The sequence below is a fragment of the Salvelinus alpinus genome, chromosome 17 (assembly GCF_045679555.1).
Source record: "Salvelinus alpinus chromosome 17, SLU_Salpinus.1, whole genome shotgun sequence".
NCBI lineage: Eukaryota > Metazoa > Chordata > Actinopteri > Salmoniformes > Salmonidae > Salvelinus > Salvelinus alpinus.
Genome location: NC_092102.1, coordinates 16233750 through 16253604, shown reverse-complemented (window position 1 = coordinate 16253604; position 19855 = coordinate 16233750). Strand labels below are relative to the sequence as shown.

Here is a 19855-nt window from a genome sequence, read left to right as displayed (position 1 = left end):
GTGTCCTAACAATTCACCCAAATTTCCTGACAAGGAAGGAAAACGTTTTTGAAAACTTTTTTGAAAAGTCTGTGCGTGTGCGTGTGTGTGTGTGTGTGCGTGTGCGTGTGTGTGTGCGTGTGGGGGGGGGATAATCCTATAATGCCTGGCACAATGAGATTTGATTGGAGTGTAATACCCCCATCCACGCACACTGCTAATGGGGAGATCTGCTTACCTGGCTTTAACACTAACACACATCTAAATGTAAATGTATCTGTAATTTTGTGTGCTGCTATTTTGGCTAGGTCTCTCTTGTGAAAGAGATTGTTAATCTCAATGAGACTCATTTTGTAAAATATAGGTAAAATAACAGAAATAAATAAAAACATCTAGACCGTGTTAACTTATTATATGAGTTGAGCCCAGGTCTTAAAAAGAAATGCCAGTCTCAATTTGACTTCTATGGTTAAAAATAAAGGATAAATAAAACATATGCACCACTGTTCAAAAGTTTGGGGTAACTTAGAAATGTCCTTGTATTTGAAAGAAAAGCACATTTTTGGTCCATTAAAATAACATCAGTCTCAACGTCAACAGTGAAGAGGTGACTGGGATGCTGGCCTTCTGGTCAGAGTTCCTCTGTCCAGTGTCTCTGTTCTTTTGCCCATCTTAATCTTTTATTTTTATTGGCCAGTCTGAGATATGACTTTTTCTTTGTAACTCTTGTCTAGAAGGACAGCATCCCGGAGTCACCTCTTCACTGTTGACGTTGAGACTGGTGTTTTGCGGCTACTATTTAATGAAGCTGCCAGTTGAGGACTTGTGAGGCGTCTGTTTCTCAAACTATACACTCTAATGTACTTGTCCTCTTGCTCAGTTGTGCACCGGGGCCTCCCACTCCTCTTTCTATTCTGGTTAGAGCCAGTTTGCGCTGTTCTGTGAAGGGAGTAGTACACAGCGTTGTACGAGATCTTCAGTTTCTTGGCAACTTCTCTCATAATAGCCTTCATTTCTCAGAACAAGAATAGACTGACGAGATTCAGAAGAAAGATCTTTGCTTCTGGCCATTTTGAGCCTGTAATCGAACCCACAACTGCTGATGCTTCAGATACTCAAATAGTCTAAAGAAGGCCAGTTGTATTAATTCATTAACAGCACAACAGTTTACAGCTGTGCTAACATAATTGCAAAAGAGTTTTCTAATGATCAATTAGCCTTTTAAAATTATAAAATTGGATTAGCTAACACAACGTGCCATTAGAACACAGGAGTGATGGTTGCTGATGATGGGCCTCTATAGGCCAATGTAGATATTCCATACAAAATCTGCCAATTCCAGCTACGATAGTCATTTACAACATTAATCATGTCTACACTGTATTTCTGATCAGTTTGATGTTATTTTAATGGACAAAAAATGTGCTTTTCTTTCAAAAACAAGGACATTTCAAAGTGACCCCGAACTTTTGAACGGTAGTGTATATGAGGAGGAAAAGTTCAAGCATGTAGCCTATCCAAGCAAAGAGAGCTGTCATGAAATAGCAGAAGAATGCCGAATGAGATGGTTTTGAGATGATGATTAGAGAGAAACAGGATTTGTCTGTCTGTGAACTAAAGCATACGTCTACTGCTCCAGATTAGAAAACTCTCCACTTTAGAACTGTGTTGTGCCCAGTGTCTCTTTCCAAAAGCCCTTCATTCACATCCTGTCATTCTCGTTAGAGAGATTTCTTTTCATTTTGATTGATGACAGTATGTACTACTGTAAACTGAAGTGATTGACACTATCAGCATTCACAAGCACTGCCTCCTAGCAGACAACAAGGTGTATATGGGTCGTACTGTATATATGGCCCGTACGCCAAACCTTATTAAATAAAGGTTAAATACATATTTTTTTAAATTACATTCTGACTGACAGTAAACATACAGAAATTGCAGATTGCACCCAGTCCTAAGCAATAGAAAGGTGAATTATATTGCATTCCACTAACTTTATTTATATGTTAACAAATGGGAGGGCTGGCCTGTTTGGGGTTACTTGAGTTGCTTTAGTTCATTCTTGTCCTGTCACTGATAGGGCAGAGAGTTGACTGGTTCAGCCAATCAGAGCCCACCACAAAGTCATTCAGCATTTTGGGTAAACAGATCCGTTCGCTGAAGGGCTGTTCTATGGCTTTTGTTGTGTTTACATTTGCCAACTGATTCTGCAAGCATCAGAGCGCCAGTAGTAGTTTGTCCAAGTTGTGACGGTTGAGCGATTCATCTCAATATATGACCTGAAGCTAAGTGAAATATACATTTGAATTTTACACTGAACGTATGGTGGCTTGTTGCATCAGGCAGCAGTACAATCGGTTTAAGAGGAGGGATCGTAAATTACAAGAAAACCCTCAATTTTAGCTGTTTATTATTGTTATGTGGCTGTTGATAATTGTTTATAGTGTTGATATTACTGTTGAGGAGGGACTAGTTCTGTCCAACCCCATAGAGACGCAGACGTATCACAGATTTATTATAGACGTATCTCCTTAACTCAGTTCAATAACAGGAACATCTATGTAGATTCACTTCTCGGTTTGATCATTGCACTGCTTTTAGCATTGTTGTATTTACTCTATGTGTGTAATAAACTGTTAATAAATAATGGCATAGCCTTCCATCTCAAATGGCAGATCACTCCTGTCCAAGTCCAGGAAAACAGATGTTATTGTCAAAAGTCACATCCCAGGATGGCTGATAGTGCTTCTGATTTGGCACCCTATTCCCTATATAGTGCACTAACTCTGGTCAAAAGTAATGAACTGTATACTGTAAGGTAGGGGTATTCAACCAGGGGTCGAGGTACTGCTGGGGGTCCGTGAATATATACAGTATATATTATTATTGACTTTTTCCACATTTTGTTGTGTTACAGCCTGAATTTAAAATGGATTAAATGTAGATTTTGTATCATTGGCCTACACACAATACCCCATAATGTCAAAGTAGAATTGTTTGTCGAAATTATTACAAATTAATTAAAAATGAAAATCTGAAATGTCTTGAGTCAATAAGAATTCAACCCCTTTGTTATGGCAAGCCTAAATATACTGAACAAAAATATAAACGCAACATGTAAAGTGTTGGTCCCATGTTTCATGTGCTGAAATAAAAGATCCCAGAATTGTTCCATACGCACAAAAAGCTTATTTCTCTCAAATGTGGTGCACAAATTTGTTTACATCCTTGTTAGTGAGCATTTCTCCATTGCCAAGATAACCCTTCCACCTGACAGGTGTGGCATATCAAGAAGTTGATTAAACAGCATGATCATTACACAGGTGAGCCTTGTGCTGGGGGAAATAAAAGGCCACTATAAATGTGCAGTTTTATTACACAACACAATGCCACAGATGTCTCAAGTTTTGAGGCGTGCAATTGGCATGCTGACTGCAGGAATGTCCACCAGAGCTCTTTCCAGATAATTGGATGTTCATTTCTCTACCATAAGCCGCCTCCAATGTCATTTTAGATAATTTAACAGTACATCCAACCGGCATCACAACCGCAGACCACGTGTAACCATGCCAGCCCAGGACCTCCACATCTGGCTTCTTCACCTGTGGGATCGTCTGAGACCAGCCAGCCGGACAGCTGATGAAACTGTGGGTTTGCACAACCGAAAAATGTCTGCACAAATAGTCAGAAACTGTCTCAGGGAAGCTCATCTGCATGCTCATCATTCTGACCAGGGTCTTGAGCTGACTGCAGTTTGGCGTCGTAACCTACTTAAGTGGGCAAATGCTCACCTTCGATGGCCACTGTCACGCTAGAGAAGTGTGCTCTTCACAGATGAACCGGTTTCAACTGTATCAGGCAGATGGCAGGCATATGGGCGAACGTTTTGCTGATGTCAACATTGTGAACAGAGTGCCCCATGGTGGAAGTGGGGTTATGGTATGAGCAGGCATAAGTTACGGACAATGAACACAATTGCATTTTTATCGATGGCAATTTGAATGCACAGAGATAACATGACAAGATCCTGAGGCCCATTGTTGTGCCATTCATCCACCACCATCAACTCATGTTTCGGCGTGATCATGCACAACCCCATGTCGCAAGGATATGTACACAATTCCTGGAAGCTGAAAATATCCTAGTTCTTCCATGGCTTGCATACTCACCAGACATGTCACCAATTGAGCACGTTTGGGATGCTCTGGATCGACGTTTATGACAGTGTGTTCCAGTTCCTGCCAATATCCAGCAACTTCGCACAGCCATTGAAGAGGAGAGGGACAACATTCCACAGGCCACAATCAACAGCTTGATCAACTCTATGCGAAGGAGATGTATCGCGCTGCATGAAACATTTGCTTAACAAGTCACATAATAAGTTGTATGGACTCACTCTTTGTGCCATTATAGGGTTTACCTTGATTTTTTTTATTTTATTAAAATATTTTTTTGCCCCAATTTAGTGGGATCCAATTGGTAGTTAAAGTCTTGTCTCATTGCTGCAACTCCCGTACAGACTCAGGAGAGGCGATGGTTGAGAGCCATGCGTCCTGCAAAACACAACCCAGCCAAGCCGCACAGCTTCTTGACATGATACCCACTTAACTCAGAAGCACCAATGTGTCGGAGGAAACACTGTACACCTGGCGACCGTGTCAGCATGCATTGCACCCAGTCTGCCACAGGAGTCGCTAGAGCGCAATGGAACAGAACATCCCTGCCAGCCAAACCCTCCCCTAACCCAGACGACGCTGGGCCAATTGTGCACCGCCCCGTGGGTCTCCCAGTCAGGGCCGGCTGCGATAGAGCCTGGACTTGAACCAGGATCTCTAGTGGCACAGATAGCACTGAAATTCAGTGCCTTAGACCACTGTGCCACTTAGACCACTGTGCCTTACCTTGATTTTTGAATGACTACCTCATCTCTGTACCCCACACATACGCTTATCTGTAACGTACCTCAGTCGAGCAGTGAATTTCAAACACAGATTCAACCACAAAGACCAGGGAGGTTTTCAAAAGCCTTGTAAAGAAGGGTACCTATTGGTATATGGGTACATTTTTAAAAAATCTGACACTTTGAGCGTGGTGAAGTTATTAATTACACTTTGGATGGTGTATCAATACACCCAGTCACTACAAAGATACAGGCGTCCTTCCTAACTCAGTTGCTGGAGAAGAAGGAAACCACTCAGGGATTTCAACATGAGGCCATTGGTGACTTTAAAACAGTTACAGAGTTTAATGGCTGTGATAGGAGAAAACTGAGGATGGATCAACAACATTGTAGGTACTCAATAATACTAACATAAATGACAGAGTGAAAAGAAGGAAGTCTGCACAGAATAAAAATATTACAAAACATGCATCCTGTTTACAATAAGGCACTAAAGTAAAACTGCAAAAAATGTGGCAAAGAAATATACTTTATGTCCTGAATACAAAGCGTTATGTTTGGGGCAAATCCAACACAACGCATCACCGAGTACTACTCTTCATAGTTTCAAGCATGGTGGTGACTGCGTCATATTATGAGTATACTTGTCATTGGCAAGGACTAGGAAGTTTTTTTTATGATAAAAATAAATGGAATAGAGCTAAGCACAGGCAAAATTCTAGAGGGAAACATGGTTCAGTCTGCTTTCCAACAGACACTGGGAGACAAATTCACCTTTCAGCAGGACAATAACCTAAAAGACAACACCAAATATACACTGGAGTTGCTTACCAAGATGACAGTAAATGTTCCTAAATATTTTACAGTCCAGGTATGCAAAGCTTTTAGAGACTCGTCCAGAAAGACTCAAAGCTATAATCGCTGCCAAAGGTTATTCTCACATGTATTGACTCAGGGGTTTGAATACTTATGTTAATGAGATATTTTGGTATTTCATAAAAAAAAAAAATGCGAATGTTTCTATAAACATGTTAGGGGAGGCAGGTGGCCTAGTGGTTAGAGTGTTGGGCCAGTAACCAAAAGGTTGCTGGATTGAATCCCCAAGCTGACAAGGTAAAAATCTGTCGTTCTGCTCCTGAGCAAGGCAGTTAACCCACTGTTCCCTGGTAGGCTGTCATTGTAAATAAGAATTTGTTCTTAACTGACTTGCCTAGTTAAATAAAGGTCCAATTGAAATGTTCAACTTGTCATTATAGGGTATTGTGTGTTGATGGGTCACAAAATAAATATATTGAATCCATTTGGAATTCAGGCTGTAGCAAAATGTGAAATAAGTCAAGGGGTATGAATACTTTCTGATGGCACTGTATATATACAGTACCAGTCAAAAGTTTGGACACACCTACTCATTCAAGGGTTTTTATTTATTTTTACTATTTTCTACATTGTAAAATAATAGTGAAGACATCAAAACTATGAAATAACACACATGGAATCATGTAGAAACCAGAAAAGTGTTAAACAAATTCTTAAACGTAGCCACTCTTTGCCTTAATGACACCTTTGCACACTCTTGGCATTCTCTCAACCAGCTTCATGAGGTAGTCACCTGGAGTGCATTACAATTAACAGGTGTGCCTTGATAAAAGTGAATTTGTGTAATTTCCTTCTTAATGCGTTTGAGCCAATCAGTTGTGTTGTGACAAAGTACGGGTGGTATACAGAAGATAGCCCTATTTGGTAAAAGACCAAGTCCATATTATGGCAAGATTAGCTCAAATAAGTAAAGAGAAACGACAGTTCATCATTACCGTAAGACATGAAGTTCAGTCAATGTGGAACAGTTCAAGAAATTTGAAAGTTTCTTCAAGTGCACTCTTCAAGTGCAGTTGTAACAACTGGACTCCCGAGTGGCGCAGCAGTCTATCTCAGTGCAAAAGGCATCACTACAGTCCCTGGTTCAAATCCAGGCTGAATCACATCTGGCCGGGCTTGGGAGTCCCATAGGGCGGCGCACCATTGGCTCAGTGTCGTCTGGGTTTGGCCGGGGTAGGCCGTCATTGTAAATAGAAATTTGTTCTTAACTGACTTGCTTAGTTAACTAAGGGAGGATAAGTTCATTAGAAGTAACAGCCTTAGAAATTGAAGCCCAAATAAGTAGAGAGTTCAAGTAACAGATGCATCTCAACATCAACTATTCAGAGAAGACTGTGAATCAGGTCAAATTGCTGCAAAGAAACACTATTAAAGGACACCAATAATAATTAGAAGAGACTTGCTTGGGCCAGTAAACATGAGCAATGGACATTAGACCAGTGGAAATCTGTCCTTTGGTCTGATGAGTCCAAATTTAAATAAAAAAATTATTCCGACCTCCTTGTCTTTGTGAGATGCAGAGTAGGTGAACAGATGATCGCCGCATGTGTGGTTCCCACCGTGAAGCATGGAGGAGGAGGTGTGATGGTGTGGGGGTGCTTTGCTGGTGACACTGTCAGTGATTTATTTAGAATATACACTACCGTTCAAAAGTTTGGGGTCACTTATAAATGTCCTTGTTTTCCATGAAAACATACATGAAATGAGTTGCAAAATGAATAGGAAATATAGTCAAGACGTTGACAAGGTTAGAAATAATGATTTTTAATTGAAATAATAATTGTGTCCCTCAAACTTTGCTTTCGTCAAAGAATCCTCCATTTGCAGCAATTACAGCCTTGCAGACCTTTGGCATTCAAGTTGTCAATTTGTTGACGTAATCTGAAGAGATTTCACCCCATGCTTCCTGAAGCACCTCCCACAAGTTGGATTGGCTTGATGGGCACTTCTTACGTACCATACGGTCAAGCTGCTCCCACAACAGCTCAATAGGGTTGAGATCCGGTGACTGTGCTCGCCACTCCATTATAGACAGAATACCAGCTGACTGCTTCTTCCCTAAATAGTTCTTGCATCGTTTGGAGCTGTGCTTTGGGTAATTGTCCTGTTGTAGGAGGAAATTGGCTCCAATTAAGCGCCGTCCACAGGGTATGGCATGGCTTTGTAAACTGGAGTGATAGCCTTCCTTCTTCAAGATCCCTTTTACCCTGTACAAATCTCCCACTTTACCACCACCAAAGTACCCCCAGACCATCACATTGCCTCCATCACGCTTGACAGATGGCGTCAAGCACTCCTCCAGCATCTTTTCATTTTTTCTGCATCTCACGAATGTTCTTCTTTCTGATCCGAACATCTCAAACTTACAGTAGGTTTGTTTGTCCATAACACTTTTTTTCCGAATCTTCCTCTGTCCAGTGTCTGTGTTATTTTGCCCATCTTAATCTTTTCTTTTCATTGGCCAGTCTGAGATATGACTACTTCTTTGCAACTCTGACTAGAAGGCCAGCATCCCGGAGTCACCTCTTCACTGTTGACGTTGAGGCTGGTGTTTTGCGGGTACTATTTAATGAAGCTGCCAGTTGAGGACTTGTGAGGCGTCTGTTTCTCAAACTAGACACTCTAATGTATTTATTTGTCCTCTTGCTCAGTTGTGCACCGGGGCCTCCCACTCCTCTTTCTATTCTGATTAGAGCCAATTTGCCCTGTTCTGTGAAGGGAGTAGTACACAGCGTTGTATGAGATCTTCAGTTTCTTGGAAATTTCTCCCATGGAATAGCCTTCATTTCCCAGAACAAGAATAGACTGACAAGTTTCAGAAGAAATATCTTTGTTTCTGGCCATTTTGAGCCTGTAATCAAACCCACAAATGATGATGCTCCAGATACTCACCTAGTCTAAAGAAGGCCAGTTTTATTGCTTCTTTAATTAACACAACCGTTTTCAGCTGTGCTAACATAATTGCAAAAGGGTTTTCTAATGATTAATTAGCCTTTTAAAATTATAAACTTGGATTAGCTAACACAACGTGCCATTGGAACACAGGAGTGATGGTTGCTGATAATGGGCCTCTGTACGCCTATGTAGATATTCCATTAAAAATCTGCCGTTTCCAGCTATAATAGTCATTTACAACATTAACAATGTCTACACTGTATTTCTGATCAGTTTTATTTTATTTTATTGGACAATTGTTTTTGCTTTTCTTTCAAAAACAAGGACATTTCTAAGTGGCCCCAAACTTTTGAATGTTAGTGTATTTTCATTCATTGAACACTTTTTTTTGGTTACTACATGATTCCATATGTGTTATTTCATAGTTTTGATGTCTTCACTAATATTCTACAATGTAGAAATTGTAAAAATTAAGAAAAACCCTTGAATGAGTGGGTGTGTCCAAACGTTTGACTGGTACTGTAGGTCTGAATCCAGACTGTAGGCCGAGGCCCCTTCATGATGCAGTACATTTTTGCCAACACATTGCTAACCATTGTTTAAAACAAGCTTAACAGCTGCTATATGCGAATGTGTTTGTAGTAGGGCTGGCACAATTATTGTATAATAGTCATCATAATCATCTTAATACATTCATTTTAGGAGAAGGGGGGTTTAAACTTTATATTCAAGTATTTATAGCAGTTTTTCATTTTTACATGAAGTTGGTAATCATTTTACGAGCAGAACGGCACGGTTGGGAGGAGAAGCCTCCTTTCCAAAAGTTCTAAGCGGTCAAAACCTTTTGAGACGGGTGTAACCAAAGCTGTGTTGTATTAATTAAGTACTGTATGTCGTTGTTGTATTCAGTAGGTATGTCTTTCAAATATGCATTATGATGCATTACAAGCTCAAAATATTTTTTTAAAGAAGACAATTATGCCAAAAACTGTTCATTTGCATGACAATTCATCATTACCCAAAATTCCATTATTGTCACAGCCCTAGTTTCACGTTACCTTTCTAGTATAGGCGATCTTAGAGTTTACACTTCTTCCAATTAGAATGTGGGGAGGTCAAAATCATGAAAAACTATCTACCAAATCTATTAATTTTGAAATGTTGATTACTTTTCCATGCCATTATAATTCACCCGGTGATAAGACAAGATTTGAAGAAAAAAAACATGCTTTGCAAACAAGATGGGAGTCCCTGGGTCGCAGGTTTGCCTGGGCGGGGGTCCCTGGGCAAGAAAAGGTTGATGACACTGCTGTAAGGGAATATGGTGCAGCCCAGGTAATGTCCAGGGACAAAACCTCATAACTGCAGGTCATGGCTGTGACGTACTAATGTCAGTATTATTAAGTCTCCTGATGCATGAGACATTATGTCAGCACTATCTCAAATTAGGAGGAGTGACCTTGTGACATTGTGATTTGCAGCATTTTTATGTCTGCACAAAGAAACATAGTATAAAGATATACAGTATAATAAAACCAGAAAGAACCCAACAGTTTTGAATTAAACAATGACGCTACTCTAGTGTGCCCTTCTTAGGACGACTAATATCCCTAGTTTGGTTGGGGAGTTTTACATCTCCCAGACTCATATGTAAATCATACCATGTGTGGTGAATGACATAATGAAAACCAACCCCAAGCTATTTACACAGTACACTCCTGAAAAGGCATGTTTTGGCAACTTTAGTGTAATTGGATCAGAGGTTGCTGATGTGGTTGGATGCTTTTCCAGTTTTACCCAGTTGGTTCCCATGTGTTTTTCAGGTGAAAGCCCAGCGTTTCAGGCCGCTCTTCTTCACACCTTTCTACTATCCTGGCTATGATTCCATCCTGATTCACTCTGACTCGGTCTTTTCCATTCATCAAATACTACCCACTGCCTATATTGGACCTTAAATCGTATTATTCTACTCTTCAAAGCTTTGACTTCCCAGGTTCATATCAGTCTGAATGGAGTCTCATCCGTCAGTCTCAGCTTATTGTGGGGCCCTTTTTAACAACCTTCATATCTTCTCCACACCTCCTTGATTGCAGTCGTGTCAAAAACACAGACAAAAATGACGACGCTATTTTCTACATTGAATGGACCTGCCTGCCAGAAGAGAAGCCCTCTGCAGTGTGTATTGCCAACCACAGTTTAAACAAAGTCAACAGCTGGTGTGAGCTCCACCATACGCACCGAAACCGTGAGATGATAAAAGAAACTGTGTACTCACCATCAGCGAATGGAATCTCCATGCTTGTACTGACTTGTGAGTTTACATTGACCATCTCTCTCCTCCCCCTGTTTCTTTCAAATGTGTCTTTCTTTTTCTCCTGTATTCCTAAAGTTCTAGGATTTCAAATATGGAAGTTAGCGCCCGCCTGCGTTATAGTGAGAAAGGTAGTGTTGATGCAAGGTAAGGCCCCAGCCGTAGGTAGGTAGGTACTCCTAGCTGTTATCTTATTGATTTTCCTAATCTGGGCAAATGTGGGTGGAGAGGTTAAACAGTAACCAGGCTCGTATAGAGACCAGATCTATATGACAGGCAGCTGTCGCTATAGCAACTAGATGATAGAAGCTCAAATACGGTCTGTAGACAAGTTATGTATTTCTTTCTATATTCAATATCCAAACATTTTATTAGTGTGCATTGAGTAAAGGAAGGAAGGAAGAATGGGAGACTGCATTTGTTCAACCACGGCGAGAAAGGGGGAAGGCGGAGAGAGGGACATGAAAGAGAAAGCTGGATTGGAGCATGTACAGAGGGTGTTACCTCCCCACCTCAGACGCTGAGTGTGAATGAAGTTAATGTTTTGGTTGAAAAAACAAATAATCCGTCCAGGTTATGCAATGCACAGACAAACACTAGACAAATACAGTTTGATACAAATATCCCTGTGGATGGCAGCAAGGTGACAACATATACAGGTCTCACACTGATATTATTACAAATTAGCGCATTTGTTTTCCTTGTGGGAACTTTCACTTTTGGTCGCATGTATGGGTCAGATGCTGTCCTGAAAAGGAGTTTCCCATGTTGCTGTCCTGAAAAGGAGTTTTCCCACGGAATCAGATATCCTCTGAAAACATTGAAATATTTTTTGATTGATTAGGTGTCATAAAGTTTCACTCAAAAATATTTTACGAGCATGAACATGTAAAGAGGAATGAGGCATGCAGTGCATTTTCATCAAACTTACATTTGTGACACATACTACAAGGTAGAATATTTTGTATTAATATGAACCATTGTGGCCATTAAATAAAATATACAAATCACTTTATATTTGCCTCCCAGTCTCTCATTGTTAATGGATATGAACAAATTGAATTGTATAGTTCCGGGAGTGTCCATTGCGCAGATATCCCAATAATTCTGACCATAAAAGCCTCATTAGTCCAGTTTTATAGCATAGATGGACTCTCTCTCCGGATGAATATGGAGAATCAATGAGGTGGAAAAACATGACAGCAGAGCAGATCCCCCTAGCCTCCCTTGGCCTCCTAGTTAAATAAGCACAGATGCAGGCCTGGAGCCATTTGAGAGAATATGCACAATATAGCCTGTCACTGTGTCCATTTGATAATATCTACGCTCTAATGCGTACATTAATAGACTGTACATGAATTGACATCTTACAACTGTAAATGTAAGATGGGATTGATTGGCTGTTGCTAGTAACAAACGCCCACCCAAAGATAATTAGAAGAAAATCTATTAAAAGTAGTTGTCTCTTGAAGTCCTCCTTTTAAGACAGACATAGGTGAAATAGCACCTTGGAATTGTAAGGTTTATTAAAACACCCACTACTGAGTTAAACTCCTTTCTTTTTTATTCAAAGAACGCTTGACAGTGTTGTCATTTTCAAGCCAATCATGACCTGTAATAAGTGAATTACAATGTTATGAAAGATAATTGGTCTACAACAGAACAAATAACAAAAATGATCTACGTCTCTAAATTTACAGTAAACATATGTATTATACAATAAAAAACAAATAGCAAACAGTGAACTATAAAAGTGCTTAATTTTCAATACAAATAGCTTCGCAAAATGTCACTCGAGCCAAATAATCAACCAGTGCAAACAGTTTGTGGACTTATCAAACACTTTGGCATAGACCTACAAATATATTGAACTCATCTTCTCAACATTTTCAATAAAGGACATAATCAAATTAATACAACATAATTCCCTTCCGGTTTTAGGTAGTTGGGTTCTGTATGTCCTGGCCCCAAATGGAGCTTTGCAACCCAAGAGTTTATGTAGATTTAAGTTCCTTAGGCTTATAATTAGGCTTATTTCCATGCAGAGGAGAGAATTGACATCATCATGACCAAGGGGGGGGGGGGGGGGAACGGGGGGGGACGACCTTGCCTAACCATCCAGTGGGTGGTGCATCAAACATTTGTTAATAATTAACACAAAAATAGTGGTACTGTAATTTAATCACAGAAACTTTTTTGTAATTTTTAGTTACTTCCAACTTTGCAAAACCAGTTATTGTTTTTTTAAATTACTATTATTATTTAGAAATTCTCACACATCTTCTCTTGCAGTTGTTATTTTATGAGATCAATGGAATGGTTCAACAGAAACAGTTAATTATTTAAAGTCTTCCATTAAAACAGGGAAAATGTGACTGACGGCCAAAATGTTTTAATATCTTTTCCGTTTCTTGGCTTTGGCTTTTGAACCAGCGGAGGAACACTGGTTTCTGTTACACGAACCTCCATATTTTGATGGACAAGCAGAGCATGGTTTGCCACTCTTGTAGGGAGCCTCTCCAACCCAGTTCCCTCTGGAAGAGCAATAAAACGTGGTTAACTACTGATCTTGTGTGTTTGTTTGTTTCCTTTTATTATTAAAGAATATTCACTTCAATATAAGGTTCTGATGAATATAGCTTGTACATTGAAAAAGAAACGTATTAATCTATAGTGGGTATATACTATAGATTTGGCTTTTTTTGTGTTCATTATAACAAGACAGCTTGCTCTTTCTATGAACAGAGAAGGATTTGTGTGTACATGACTTACTTGATAGAGTAGTTGCAAACCAGGAACACTGCTGTTCTCCAAGAGCTCCCATACACGTTCATGTTTGAGCACTTGTTGATGGCACATCCCATCCTGTTGGTATTGGCCCATACCATCTGAAACAGAAAGATGCAATGTATCAATTTGTTGATGCAATCTGTAGATCTCATGGTCAACATGATTAATTGCAGACAAGTTCTCACACACAGTCACCCAATTTCTTACCAATACAAATATCAACTATACCAGTACAGTACTTATCTTCTGTAAATAGAAGACTATGGATAGAACACATCCCAGTCAATACATTCACATTTAGTACAATATCTAAGCCACACACCTGTGTATAGTGGGAACAAACTGGTCCACTGCATGTGTTGGGGTAGGAGAAGGAGTTTTTCTCATCCTGCCAGGACCTCACCAGCTCAATGACTGATCGGTATCTAGGAGAAGAAAGAGACATTTTGGATTTTCATAAAATACCAACCTACTTCATATTTGACCAGATATACAGTAAGTGTTCTTTAGGCAGTCATTGTTGAACCAAACATTCACATAAGCAACATGGAAAGAAGAGGGACAGTTCAAAAGTACCTGCCAGAGTTGATGGACAGGTTTTGGCCCATATATCTCATGGTCTGTGAGGGTCCATGATCCCATATGCAGCGGGAGGCCCAGGAATCTGCTGATTTTGCCAGTTTCCCATCCCACACCTAAATCATGGAGAGAGAGCAGCAGTTCAACACCTCTCAAATATAAAAACTCATTAACCCTGCCCCTAGCATGAGGAAGGCTTTACAGATGTCCGCTGGTCCTATCTATCTAGCGTCTCTTCACCACATTGTTTTACTTGTGTGTACATACTTACGCGACACTTGAGTTATTCAATAAATATACGTGATTAAACATCGACAAAAAATATTTCAAAAATGTCAAATCTAACTCTAGTGTAGAGCAAAAACACCAAAGTTATGTTTCAGATTTGATTGAGTGTTAGTAAGCCCTGCCTTAGCATGTGTCAGTCAGTCATGCGTCAGTCCCTTGTTTTCCTGCCCTGGTACAGTAGATGTAGGGGCCTCACCATGATCTCCATGTTGGCAGCTTGAGGGGAGACCTGGGAGCGGACACGGTTGTGATAATCCAACAAGGCATTCATTTCTCTGGAGGAGATGGCTCTCCTCCTTCGGCTACGAGGCACGTGGATGCTAGTAAGATTCAGATTACTCCAGTCAGACTCTGCCTCGAAGGCAGGCCTAGTTAGTTGGAGAATGTCTGTCTGGTTGGATTTGGACAGAGACAGCACAGCAGCAGCTCCAGTGTAAGGCATTGACCAGAAGATGGCAGCGAAGAGGAGCTGAGCAGCACCCATCTCTACCCTCTGGATGGGGTTCTGACAGCACATGGTTCTAGTAGACTTCTGTTGAGTGGGGAGAGGAGGGAAAGCATGTTGAATAAATATATATTTTTTAGAAACTGTCATAAGCTACTATATTAGGAGTCAAAAGAGCAACAATTATTGGCGAGAAAGCTTCTATTAAGTCATGTTTCTAATTCCTGTGCAAGGTGCTGTCTGAACTCTATGAACATACTTATCAATGTATAATTAATTAATTCATGATTATAAGTCAGAATCAAGTTTACAGAGGAGGTCAAGAGAATACAAATGTTACATTCTTAACTGTAGTTTGTTTGTAGTTAGGCAAAAAATATACAGTAGATACTGATAGCAAAAACCTTATACAGTGACAATATAATATATCCAAATAAATATCAATATTTAATTAATATGTAAATTGTACAGTCAGAATGTTATCATGAAACTTATTAATTTTAACACACATAGTCATACCTAAACTGTGACAAATTATAGGAAGCCTATAGCTGAAACAATATTTTTACACAAGTATCTGTAATCAATATAATTATTTAATTTGACATTCTAATTCACAATGGAAAGTTATAAATGTAATATTCTCTACTAGCATCAATGAAAATGTACAATTACCATTCTTATTGCTTAATTAATCTCACATTTATCACGGTCTCTATTATATTTAATAAATACAAATCCCATGCACACAAAGCAGCAATGCCCCTGACCCAGACAGTACATACCTTTATCAGTTATTCAAGCCCAGCAGAGTAGAGCAGAGTAAAGCAGCCAGCTAGGAGATGAGAAGCTCAGCAGATCCACACTTAAACACTAGCCTTTGCAAACAAGACCGTTTGACATATGTGGCAGGGAAGTTTAACTGGGCCAACTCTCTCACAGGGTATCTGACGCACTCACAAGCCCTCCTGTCTTCTCCCTCTTCTTTTTTTTCTCTCACAGAGGGTTTCTACCCAGGGGCCAGAAAACAATTTGATATATGTTAATACACTCATTATGAAAACTCACTGCACTGGCTTCCAAGCCCTGTAACAAACACAAGAAAGATTTTCTAGTAATCATTGAAATACTGTATAAATATTTATATATTCTGTTTCTATAGAATTCATTGCACATGAATATCTCTTGTTCTCTTGTATTTTCTTAATGGCTAATATTACTTGGATTTTTTTTATCCCTGAATAATAAAGATTTTTTTTAAATCAACTATACAATGAGAGTTTTCCATCAAAAGAATTTGGGGGTTGGGACATTTGAGTGATATTTCATTTGAGTGCTTAGGTCTGCCTAAAGAGCTGTTTGTAATCGTAGAGCACATGCTTTGGCTGCCCCTCTATCTCCACAGTTATCCCCAAGTTGATTAAATAAAACACAATAAAACATTTAAATAAATAAGAAGCATGCCTCCAGGGAATGAAAGGAGAGAAGAATGCATATTAAGCATTAAAAGGTCCCATTTTGAAAGTGCCTGACACTGTGGAGTCAGCGTTCATGTCCAGCTGTCCTAGTGGATTCCAGGCATGAAGGTTCCTAGAACCTCTGCCATTTGTAATATACTGTACCTCTCGACTACCATGGCACTGCCAAGGTACACAGCACCAACTGTCAAAACTCTACCAGCAGTGTGGGGTCAAAGAGATCGCCAAGACACTTGCCTCCTCATTGGAGCAAATATATAATGGCAAAAGAGAGGTACAGTAACTGTCCAGTGGGAGAACTCTGATTAAATCAGTGGCATTTAGGCATTAAATCAAAAGGTTTTGATACCATATATAGTTACACATACAGCTGGCATGTCAAATGGTTACGCTTGCATATTACATTTCTTTCTAAGAGACTGTCTACAGTATATGGTACATTAAGTACTGTATTGTGTGTGATGGAATGGCTTGCTTTCAAGAATCACTATACTGTACTTTAGTTTCAATAACTTTAGTTTCAATACTTCAGTTTCAAACACCATCATAGTCTAACCATTGACCACCCAAACCTCTATGCGATGAATAATGAATGTCACAGCTGGGAAATACCTTGGATGTATGCCATGGAATCCTATGGAAAAGTCTTTACTTTGTGGGAGATTCATCCACCCTCTAACCCCATGCCATGCCCAACGAAAAAGATGTTCTGTGTACAGAATGACCAGCACTCTTTAACTTAGGCATTCCAATGAGTCTTTCTCTCACTTTCAGTGGATGGGGAAAGCACAGGATTTCAGTCAAATTGGCCTAAATGCAAACTGAAATATGTTTAGATTTTTAATCCAAATAAAAACCCATCATTTTGTCAGTCACCCAATTATCTCAAGCAAATATAATATACTTCCTGAAAAGCTTATATACTCACTATAGTATCATAAACATCCCCTTTCGACAAAATCATTCAGGTACAACCATACTGATGCCTGCTATAGGTACTATAACCAGACCTATGCCAGTGAACTGTGTGGTGACATTATTGACTCTCCCTAAACTTTGGCTCCATTGGCTCATCTTGACATCATATTTATCAGGATAAGGTAAGACCAAGATGCAGACCATGTCGAAGTAACAATGTTTATTACAGCAACAGCGGCAAAGGTACAGGACGGCAGGCGGACAAACATCTGGACATAAGGTATGCCGACCTCCTCTTCCTGCTCAGGGAAGAGCAGGGGCTGATATCCCAGGGAACACTCGAAGGGAGATAGGCCCGTGGCAGAGCAGGTAAGGATGTTGCGAGCATATTCGACCCACACAAACTGCTGGCTCCAGGTGGTGGGGTTGGCAGAGACCAGGCAACACAGGGGGGTCTCGAGGTCCTGGTTGGCTCGCTCCGACAGGCCGTTGGACTGGGGGTGGAACCTGGAGGACAGGCTGGCTGATGACCCAATGAGGGTGCAGAATGCCTTCCAGAACTGGGACGAGAACTGAGGACCCCGGTTGGAGACCATGTCAACCGGTAGTCCATGGATCCGGAAGACGTGCTGCACCATGAGCTGGACCGTCTTTTTGGCAGAGGGTAGTTTGGGGAGAGGAACGAAGTGGGCGGCTTTGGAGAACCAATCCACCACAGTCAGGATGGCGGTGTTGCCATCAGATGGGGGAAGACCTGTGACAAAGTCCAGGGAGTTGTGAGATCAGGGACGGTGGGGGACAGGCAGAGGTTGGAGGAGACCAGCAGGAGCTTGCCGAGGAGTCTTATTCTGTGCACAAACTGTGCAAGCTGTGACGAATGTGGACATGTCCGGGACCATGGTAGGCCACCAAAAGCGCTGTCGCACAAAGGCCAAGGTCTGACGTGCGCCTGGGTGGCGGGCCAGCCTGGAGGAGTTGGCCCACTCCAGGACTGCGGCTCGAAGGCCGAGGAGATGAGTGGTAGAGGGTAACGGTTTTTAACCGTAATGTCGTTGAGTCCCCGGTAGTCAATGCATGGGCGCAGGGTCTTGTCCTTTTTCTCCACGAAGAAGACGCCTGCTCCGGCGGGAGAGGAAGAGGGATGGATAAATCCAGCAGCTAGGGAGTCCCCAATGTAGGTACCATAGCCTTGGTCTCTGGTCCCGAAGGAGAGTACAGACGTCCCCGGGGCGGCGTAGTGCTAGGGAGAAAGTCAATCCCGCAGTCATAGGGTCGGTGCAGCGGAAACGGTGCAGCGGAAACGATGTGGCCCAGGCCTTGTTGAATACCTCCCGGAGGTTATGGTACTCCGTGGGAATGGCGGAGAGGTCCGGGACACCTTACAATTCCCCAGGAAGACGTCCCGGGGCAGGTTGTGCTGACTTCAGGCAATGGGCGTGGCAGAACGGGCTCCAGCCCATGATGGCATCAGTAGACCAGTTAATGAGGGGATTGTGTCGTTGGAGCCAGGAGAATCCCAATACCACAGGAATCAGAGAGGACTTGATAGGCAGAAACTGGATCGTCTGGTTGGGGTTCCCTGACACCCGTAGGTGGATGAGAGTAGTGTTGTGGGTGACTCGGCCTGTAGAGCACCCGTCCAGCGCTCTAACGTCCATGGGAATGGAGAGGGGCTGAGTGGGGATGTTCAGCTCGGACGCCAGGGTAGCGTCCAAAAAACTCTCGTCGGCCCCAGAGTCAATGAGAAGATATATACGTCAAGATATATACTTTCCCAATTAATAATCCTGGCAAAAAGAATAGGCCAGACAGTGTGAGAGTAGTGTGTGTACATGGGACGTCAAATTCAATAAAGCAAGCTTGAGAAAGAAGATTCTTGGTATTATAAAAATAGGTACTCCGTCTATACAGGAGCACAACAGCATAGACTGCGAATATACAGTGCATTCAGAAAGCATGCAGACCCCTTCACTTTTTCCACATTCTGTTGCATTACAGCCTTATTCTAAAATGCATTAAATCGTTTTTTCCCCTCATCCATCTACACACAATACCCCATAATGACAAAGCAAAAACAGGTTTTTAGAAATGTTAGCAATTTAATTTTAAAAAATGTAAACTGAAATATCACATTTATTTTTCATTTAATACATTTTAGAATAAGACTGTAACGTAACAAAATGTGGAAAAAGTGAAGGTGTCTGAATACTTTCCAAATGCGCTGTATGCATGTAATCCCTCTTTTCCTTTCTATTAAACAAAGCTATGGTGTTTAGAAAAGCTGTTGTGGAACATCTGTGACCTCTCTACCTCAGATGTGCATAAGATGTTTGGAACCTGTAAGGTGAAGTTTCAGATACTTGAGGTCACTATCTAAACACTAAATTGTACAG

The 19855-nt window shown here is 40.9% G+C and overlaps 2 protein-coding genes across 2 annotated transcripts in view; both read right to left on the bottom strand.

The window, feature by feature from the left end:
* The window catches only part of LOC139542296 (hepatocyte nuclear factor 4-alpha-like), a 30057-nt gene extending 19028 nt beyond the window's left edge, over positions 1-11029 (bottom strand). The window contains exon 1 of the mRNA XM_071347542.1: positions 10929-11029. Coding sequence (XP_071203643.1) covers positions 10929-10983 — 55 coding nt within the window. The 5' untranslated portion in view covers positions 10984-11029. The remainder of the gene's footprint in view (positions 1-10928) is intronic.
* A 2213-nt stretch (positions 11030-13242) lies between these two features.
* Positions 13243-15964, bottom strand: LOC139542297 (peptidase inhibitor R3HDML-like). The gene is made up of 6 exons (XM_071347546.1): positions 15852-15964; positions 14818-15153; positions 14331-14449; positions 14077-14179; positions 13737-13852; positions 13243-13498 (listed from the first exon to the last, which is right to left on the bottom strand). The coding sequence occupies exons 2-6, from the start codon at positions 15136-15138 to the stop codon at positions 13357-13359; spliced, it is 801 nt and encodes a 266-aa protein (XP_071203647.1). The 5' UTR covers positions 15139-15153; positions 15852-15964; the 3' UTR covers positions 13243-13356.
* Between the last annotated feature and the right edge of the window lie 3891 nt (positions 15965-19855).